The 8,651-nt window shown below is 49.1% G+C and overlaps 2 protein-coding genes and 1 long non-coding RNA gene across 11 annotated transcripts in view; 2 read left to right on the top strand and 1 right to left on the bottom strand.

Annotated features, from left to right (window-relative positions):
- Positions 1 to 27: 27 nt before the first annotated feature.
- On the top strand, positions 28 to 2,173 carry LOC125949793 (uncharacterized). Its single transcript, XM_049677141.1, has 2 exons — positions 28 to 531; positions 594 to 2,173. Exons 1-2 carry the CDS (start codon positions 135 to 137, stop codon positions 2,087 to 2,089), a joined length of 1,893 nt encoding a protein of 630 aa, XP_049533098.1. The 5' UTR covers positions 28 to 134; the 3' UTR covers positions 2,090 to 2,173.
- LOC125949796 (uncharacterized) lies at positions 1,616 to 2,805 on the bottom strand. Its single transcript, XR_007468682.1, has 3 exons — positions 2,656 to 2,805; positions 1,878 to 2,104; positions 1,616 to 1,732 (listed from the first exon to the last, which is right to left on the bottom strand). It is a non-coding gene; the product is annotated as an uncharacterized LOC125949796 (long non-coding RNA).
- LOC125949791 (RB1-inducible coiled-coil protein 1) overlaps positions 2,696 to 8,651 on the top strand; it is a 19,589-nt gene continuing 13,633 nt past the window's right edge. For 3 of the 9 annotated variants that reach the window (XM_049677127.1, XM_049677137.1, XM_049677138.1), the window contains exon 1: positions 2,696 to 2,826. The gene's annotated coding sequence lies outside the window, so the exon portion shown is untranslated. The other 6 variants (XM_049677128.1, XM_049677135.1, XM_049677129.1 and 3 more) reach the window with 6 other exon arrangements.

The raw sequence follows: 8,651 nt of genomic DNA on the forward strand, positions 1-8,651 counted from the left end.
ACGGACGGAGCGAGATTCACGGTGAGTCGTTCCTGAAGGGATTGTGCCGGTGTGTTATCAAACACGATTGCCTCTTTCTTTCGCTTGGATTTAGGAAATATCTTTCGTTATTTAACAAATGAAAGCAGGGCAAGATGTTAAAATGGTTGCAGATAGTGCCTAGAACGTGTAGTACCGCACCATCGCGTGCGCTATTCGTGGACCGACGAGTGCAGTGTGCTTTTCGCGTCGATGATCAACAATCACCCAACAGCGTGACGAACAAGGATGATCTTCCGCTCCCACTGGAACCGCTCGATGATTCGATATCGGCAGCCACGGCGCTGTGGCGCAAGCAGGAGCTACTGGCCCGCCTGAAGAACCTGTTAAATTGCAGTAGCGAACAGACGGAACAGCTATACAAGGCTAACCGGAAGGCATTGCGTGTGTTTGCGCCAAAAATGCTAACCGATAACATCGAGGTACTACGTGCGAACGGAGCGGAAGACAGATACATCTACGAAGATCCGAGCATCCTCTCGATTCCCACAGGTACGTGCGAATGTCTTTTTTCCCTAATCTTGCTCCTACCATCTATGTCTCTCCCGTTACAGCGGAATTGTTAGCAAAGATAGCAGTGCTCAAGGAAATGCCCGGCTTGCGCGTGCTATCCGACATGGGCCCGTTTCTGAAGCTGCCGATGAAGTCGCTGGAATGGATCATAAACCACGCGCGAGCTGAAACGATCGAGGAGGGCAACCGGGTTTACTATGTCAGCCAACGAACCAACACGGACATCATTACGGTGGCAAAGTTCTTCGCCTCGAACTTTCGCGTGTACCGGATCGCGACGGAAAAGTTTGTCACGAATTTGAACATCTGTCTCGAGCACCTAGACCCCGCCGATGTGGTACGGCACCTGTCGGTGCTGGGCTACGCCTCTTCCTCGATACAGGAGCGACTGAAGGCATTGAAGAACTCTCCCCTAGAAAAGGTGAAACCATGGATGGTACGGGTACCGGATATCGCTCTTGGCAAATCCTTCGAAGCTGTGTTGGAGAAGGGCAAGCAACCGGTGTTCAAGGATGCGGTCACAGGCGTTTGGTTTGAAACGTTCGTGCACAAACGAACAGAAGCGCTGTTGGGCTGCTCTGAAGAGACGGCACGTGAGATCCACGAGCGTTGCAAGGGATCCGTTTCGCAGGTGGATAATATAGAGTATCTCCTGGAAAAGGGAGTGTCGGCGTCGATAATCCATAAGAATGCTTCCGTTTTGAATGCCAAGCGTGAAGATCTACAGCAGAAGGTGGTGGCCCTGGAGGGATTAAAATGTCTGCGAGACATCAACGATGTGATACCGCTGTGCGCGATCAAACCGTTTCAGGTGAAAAAGATCGTGACCAGTTTAAACGACGAACGACTGGACGCGACATCCAATACGAATCGGATTTACTTTTTCGCTGACAGCACGGGCCTAGCACCAGGCGACGTGGCCGCACAGTTTGCCCGCCGTACCTTCATGTTCCGCGTACCCAAGGAAAACTTTCTCGAGAACCTGAAGCTCTTTCTACAGTACATGAATCGAGAGGACATACTGGCCGATCTGTGGGCATTCAAATACTCGCCAGCCATCGTCGCAGAACGGATTGAGCGTACGAGGCAAGTGCGGGGCAAGAAGCTGATGCCCTGGATGGTGCGCTGTCCGGATGTGGTGCTGGAAAAATCACTGCAGCTCACCAAGGAAAGCGGTGCCCTGCTGGGGGAGAACGAAACGATTGTCGAGTATTTCTGCAAGCGGTTGGGCTTCAGTCCGGAGGTAGCGAACGCGATCATCATCAAGACGCCAGCGGTGCGCAACGTCCGGATCATGAAGGTGAAGAAGGTGATCGATTACTTACTGGATGAGCTGGATTACACACCACACGATATCGCCCTGAATCCGCGCATCCTGATGCACAGTTTACAGACGACGAAGAAGCGGATGGAGCAGCTGAAGGCGATCGGTTGTCGCCCGAAATCGTTGATCATCGTGTGCAAAAGCGAACGGCAGTACGATCTATTCGTGAAGGAATGGGAGGCGGCCAAAGACCGGTTGCAACAGTATGGCTGATGTGTAGGCAATTCACTAATTTGTTGTACAAAACGAGATAAAGCATGTAGTTGAAACTGAAGAAGCAAACCCTTAACGCAAAAATCTGATTTAAAATTATCCGAATCCAAGGTGTATTAAAGACTCAGGTGTTTCTTAGACGCTTTGACAGGTCGCCATATTGGTTGTATTTGACGTTCGTGCTGCAAGAAACCAGCGTGCGTTTGAAGAAGAAGAAGAAGAAGACACGGGCAAATTGTATGGTTTTATCAGGCAAGTATCGGTTTTCACACATTTTTGAATGTTTAAATGGATGATTTCTCTATTTTAGCTCAAACGTACTTTTGTACCGTCTTTTTTCAGAACTCAACTGAAATCCGAATTTATGTTTACAAACATTTACCCGAATGTCAAACTCTGAAGTTTTTTCTAAAATCCGATCGGGGTTTTGTTCTGCATGAAGCTACCTATCTATTTCATGTACCTTGCCCAACACTCAGAAGCCTCACTCGTTGTAAGGTCCCGACTCTCGGCCTCCAAAAATGTTGGTTGGAATTATCTTTTTTAGCAGTCCCCCCCACATTTACCTGCCACTTACTTGAAGCTACACAGCAGCAGCAGAGGAACGAAGAGGTCCAGAACACAGAGTGGCCAGAAACGAAACGTTGTGACAATTTTTTTAACTTTTACAAACGGAATCCTCGCGTTCGGGCAAAGTGTGCAAAAAGTGAGACGACCACAGTAGCAGCAGCAGCAGCGTAAGTCATTGGCTGAGGTAACCTCGCCACAAAGTGTCCTAATCTTTCCTGCTGTGGGTGGTTAATCCGTGAAGGAGGAAAAAAGGTGATCGTCATCAGAAGGGCCACCCTTTTCGTCAGCATCCCCGAAGATTTCGCTTCTTGTTTAGTGCCCCCATAACAGTCTCCCCCGTGTGTGTGTACGCCTTGAGGAGCTGCTGGCCTTTTCGTGTGCGTTGTTGTGGTTCGTGATGGTGGGTTGGTGACAACAACGCTCGACGAAAGCAACACCAAATCTCAGTAGACCTGGTGTACGAACGGGGCGGATGTGTCGTCATTCGTATTTACGGGCAGGTGAGGAAGTGCGCTGGCCATCGCGCTAGGAGGAAGCTCATGACGCAGTTCAGAGGACGGTGTGCAGGTGCTGTGTGTGAACGGGGTGAGGTCGCGTGTGTGTTGTGTGGTGTTCGTTCAGCTGAAGGTTATCTTGTTGTCGCGCTGGTCTAGCAGCGAGCACACCCGTGGAGAATAGAGGTAGAAACCAGTGGGGATAGAGATTCGATTTGGGGCCATGCTGGGGGATCAGATTTGGCCGGGATTTACGATCCCGAGGCCCTGTTCCTGTGCCCAACAATAAGCTTCAGCTGGATGCCTGCGACATCGATAGGGGAAGACTTTCGCTCTCGCTCACACTTGCTGTTGTGTGAGCGAAACGGAGAGTAGCAGCTTCTCGACTTCGGTGCAGAGGATAATGTTTACAAATACAAACACTAGAGACATCATCATCATCAGCAGCAGCAGCAGCTGTCGTCGACCAGCCAGCAGGCCTTCTTGGTAAATTCCGTTTCGCGATCCGCGCAGACAAAGGCTGCCGTTAGCTCGCGGAAGTGCCGTCCACCACGGCGGAGTGGTTCCGATCACGCAAAATTCGTTTCCCTTTCGCTGCTGCTCCTGCTGATCATCGTTGCTGTCTTGTGCGCCGTGCGTCCGTCCTTTCTTTCCCTCCCCCGGTCCATCGCCCGTCTCGCTGTAGTCAGCCAAAGTGGGCCGGAGCAAACAAAGAGATTCGGCCACAACGGTTGGAAGAGGAGAAGGAGAAGGGTGTGCGCGTTCATTGTAGTGTGCGTTGCGTGTGGTTAACGTCGTCGGTAAAGGTGTGCGTCTACCTCCTTTCACTCTCTTTTTTACCACCCCAATCCCCCCAAGATAGGGTTAATTTACACGGTTTACTTGCGGGGGAGGGGTTAACAGAGCAGTTCGTGGTGAGAGTAGAAAATATGCTGTCCAACGCTAGGCACCAGCGGTGTGTCGTGCAAAAACAACAACAAACTTCGAGCGCATGTGTGAGTGTATGAGGGTGTTGCAAGGATAACGACGATATGGAAGAGCGTGCATCTCTTTGGAAGGATTGACTAGGCACCATTCGGCGCCGTGCTTATGCGTATGTGTCATCCACCTCATGCATGTACTGCACTCGATACCAGCCAGGGAACCGAGAGGGTTTGCGAGAGGGTTTCTTTGTGTCCCAGCAACACGCACAGCGTAGTAGGCCCCGACGACCGTAGCCAGCCCAGACCGAAGTAGCACCTGAAACGGAAGAAGACATATGGCTACGATGATTCATGATGATGTTGTGCGCGCGGCCGTTTGTTTGTTTGTTCCGTGTGTGGTACTTCAAACTGTCTCGCAGTACCCCCTCGCACGTGAATGTACCCCCCCGGTATGAGGGTACGTAGTAGTGCACGATCAACCACAGCAGCAACATTCGCATCCATCGACACCCTGTCTCCTGTCTGCTGGATTACATGGCTGGCAAGCTGGTTGACCGGGGACTGACTCTATTTTGCATCACATTGTACTGCACGTGCTGCCATTCTGAAACCCGCATAAAAGAGGGTTTATGCCTTTATCTTGCCGCACGTAAAAAAGAGGCAGTCGGACGAGACTAACCCAACATTACACTGCTATGGCCAACCAGGGCGCGCCCGATAGGAGAGGGTGAGCACGAGTACGTGTTCGTTTAATTTATTGCAGCGATTTACTGTTGGCAGCTCTGATGTAATGGGTCGATAGGACTGCAATCGATTGATGAAGAAGGTGTGCCTATTACTGGACAGACCCACGGAGTGGTGTCCGGTGGCCTACGCATCCCGTTTTGTTTCGAGTACCGTTGAGCTACGCCAATCGAAACATGTTCATGCACGAATTCGAAACCAGTCCGGCAGGGTCAAGTGCAACAATCAAGTATACGCGATACGCTGCCATCAGGTGCAAGCGATGCAAACCCTGGTCAACAAGAGATCCTATTGTTGCGCTGTGCATCCAGCATGTTTGTGAACAATTATTGACCTAAGCGAACGTCCATTTTAAAATTGAGAAGAAACAGTCGTAAATGCTAAATCCATCACTCGATATTTGTCTCGATGAAACTACGAATCTACGAATTCTTCCAATAATTCTTTCTACACTGCTGGCGACAGGTTTCCTTCAACAGACCTTATCCTGTACACTCCGATCTATCATTCACTTCACTTAACCGAGTGATAATTACCGTGTTTATCAGGGCATATTAATCAAAACGAATCAAAACGATCATGTGCCACGTCGCGCCATTGCGAACAGTTGATTGATAATCGATCGATCGCACTACACGTGCTGCATTATATTATGCAATGGTTTCCTTTATCTCGCTTAAAGATCATCGGCAAGAACGAGAATACGAGATCAAAGAATTATAAAAATATCTTCAATAACACAGCATTTGCTCCGCTTCGTTTAAAATGCCCATCTTTCAATCATTTTCCAGCGACTAAGTGGGACTGTAGGCACCTAATCGAACCAATGAGAAGGACGTTACTAATGGACAAGTGCTAGAGACACACCTTCGTTCGCTTTTAAACTTATCTCCAACAGGAAACAACGTGAAAATCGAAGTAGCGGGTGGTAATAATGTCTGGTGCGGTCGGTATACCGCTGTGACTCATTGGTCGACAAAAAGAAAACATGAAATGAGTCCGAACGGGGCGGCCTGTTTGAGTAGTTTGACGCACGCACCAAGAGTGCGGGGTCAAGGGCACACTGGCAACAAGTGACACGGCTGCGTAATGGGTTTAGACGCAGCAGACACAGACAAACAGACTGGACAGTGGAAGTGTCCATACACACTTATCACCACATCATTGTAAGGCAGTTCTGAGCTGTTCTGATTTCTCCCACCTTTTTGGAACGGTTACGATCGGCCTTTGTGTCCGCGAGTGTTCGATTGATAGGTTTTGGATAAATCGCAAACAATTTTAGAATCTTCGAGAATGCCGTCGCGTTGAAAGCATTCCCATTTGCTTTTGCATTATTCATTCTCATTGCTTTGCAATAGGCACTCCATGTCAGATAGCTCCTTCATTTTGCACAAGAGGTGTTCCTGCGAGTGGTCCCGGTTCTTTTGGTTGTCACTTTGCCGAGCGCAAATCATGAATCACCTGTTTATAAATTGAAATCAGTTTTCCGTTGGTCATCGAAATTCGGAACAACAAAAAACAGCCCCAAGAGTGACGCGCTTTTTCCCTCGACAACCCCAACCGCGATACGCAAACGCACCGCCACCACCACCACCACTGCCGTCAGCACTTGATGATCAGGTGTCTCGTTTGTCTTTGGTATGGCTTCGCGAAACCATGCGGAGGTTGCGTTGCGTGCTGAACTGGCTGGTTGGTTTGGCGTGTGTTGGTGGCACTCGATCCACTAAACAGATCCCCGCACGATCCCTCCAACACTACCACGATCGCGTTCTCGCGTTTGATCGATCATCTGTTTTGCTGTACCACCGTCGTAAGCAGTAGAACCAACAGCAGCAGCTTATATTGAGGGAACCCTCGCTGTTGACTTTTGAGTATTACTGCTGCTACGGCATCGACTGCGGTGGCGTTCTAACGAAGGGAGACGAAGAATCTCAGCAAAACGATTCTAATAAGCGTATCACGAACGGTGCTATGGTAATGACACCGACTCTGTGCGTTATTAGGCTGGTGGGGAATTTCTTTTATTAGCAGCTTATAACTTTGATTATACTAAAGCCGATTTTTATGTGTCGACACTTTTTAGGTCACTCGAAGAGTATTGTAAGTTTCGCACGGTGTATGGAAATGTGAATGAAATTCAATCGCCGAGACAGAGCTAAAGAGCAGAATCATCAACCATCAACCTTGGGTAGCCATATGCTCTGGCTGTGGAAGGCCAGTGGCTTCTTCTGCTTATGCTACATTGGACCATCATTTCCAACGCGGAAGATGCTCCGCTACAGAAGCCAGTGCCAATGTGTCCTTCCTCGGCATTCAGGAAGTCTGGTGGAATTTTGCAAAACAACATCCAAGCAACGCTGAGGGTGATGATCGGCTTCGTGCAAACGATTTCTTAACGTTCGATTGCCATATGAAGGGCATGTGGAATGGCACAATTGTAACGCGTTAAGCGATATTGATTTCCGTTTCGCAAATGGCGCTGACCTCTAATGTGGGCTGAGTATTCGCGTGGTTTGAAAAACAACAATAGGTCGTGATAGAAATGATCACGTTATATCGTGCTTGCACTTTGACGACAATCTGGCTCCATGTTGCGAAATAGAAGGTTTGGGGTTTTTTTTTGCTATGTTTTGAAACTGATAACAAATAATGTGCACATGTGCGTGTGGACCGACCGAACACGCGGTTGGCCTGACATCATTATCTCGAGCCGAAGACGAGCGTTGGTTGTATTGGCGACTAGGCCGCGCTGTCGCGACTAAGACGTAAATACTCTTCACGCCACGCCACATTTAGGCCTTTGGATTCAGCTTCAGCTACCAAAGAGGCTAGGCGTGTGTGTGTACTGTCTTTGGTGTCCTCTACTTCTAGCAGCCTATCTCTCTTTCCCTGGGCGTCGTGTGTTTGTTTACCACCAAACTCACGTCGTCTGCGCCTGGCTAAGGCTGATCTAGCCAACAACCGTAGGTGGCGTGCTTCCTGGGTGGTGTGCGTATCTCACGATGCACACCGCCAATCCTGCCAATCACCTACCGGATGGTTTGGAAGCGTAATTAGGTCAGTGGTGAGATTGTGGCAAGCGTTGAGGTAGGATCTTGCCACCACCCTCTCGCCTCACCTGATGTGAAATCACACAACAAACGTTCGTCATTATCACGAAAAGAGACGATGAGAGGCTTCAGGTGGGTTGTTATTGACCGTGAAGTCAGTTGTTTTGAACCTTCGCGAGAAAGTATACCTCGCTGAGTGCAAACAAGCTAGCATTCTCGATCATCTTTTTGCCGACGTCTAAGGCGTAATTTCATTCAGCAATCAGAGTGCGCAACCAGGATACTATCGCAAGCTGGCCAGCGAATAGGGAGCCGAGTCCTGCTTGTTATCGGTCTGGTGCAGGCCGCACCATCTTGCACGTATTGCGCAGAGATTATCTGCATTTATGGTATATAAAATCTTTCAAGGCTAATTTGGGGGTACCAAACAATATTACCATACTCCGTTCGAGCTGGGAAGTGTTGAGCCTTTCAATGAACGCCGGTGTTTAGCTGGAAACGCGGAGTGCGCGTACCTAGTTGCGTTACTATTGACATGTCGTCTAGTTCTCGTTGCCGCAAGAGTGCTGCTGGTTGTTGAAGTAATCCATCTCTCGTTCATGTACCAATCGCGCGATCCATAGCGTTGCGGGTGTGAGTTCGATTACGACAAATTAAGTAGAGCAATTGTGGCGGAGGTTAACATGGTGTGACTTCTATTGCCTCGTTTTGACTTGCAGATGATTGCGGATTGCTTGTGTGTATCGGTCTGGTAGTTGCTCTCGATTCGTTTGCTGTGGTA

Source organism: Anopheles darlingi, chromosome 2 (assembly GCF_943734745.1).
Source record: "Anopheles darlingi chromosome 2, idAnoDarlMG_H_01, whole genome shotgun sequence".
NCBI classification, from domain to species: domain Eukaryota; kingdom Metazoa; phylum Arthropoda; class Insecta; order Diptera; family Culicidae; genus Anopheles; species Anopheles darlingi.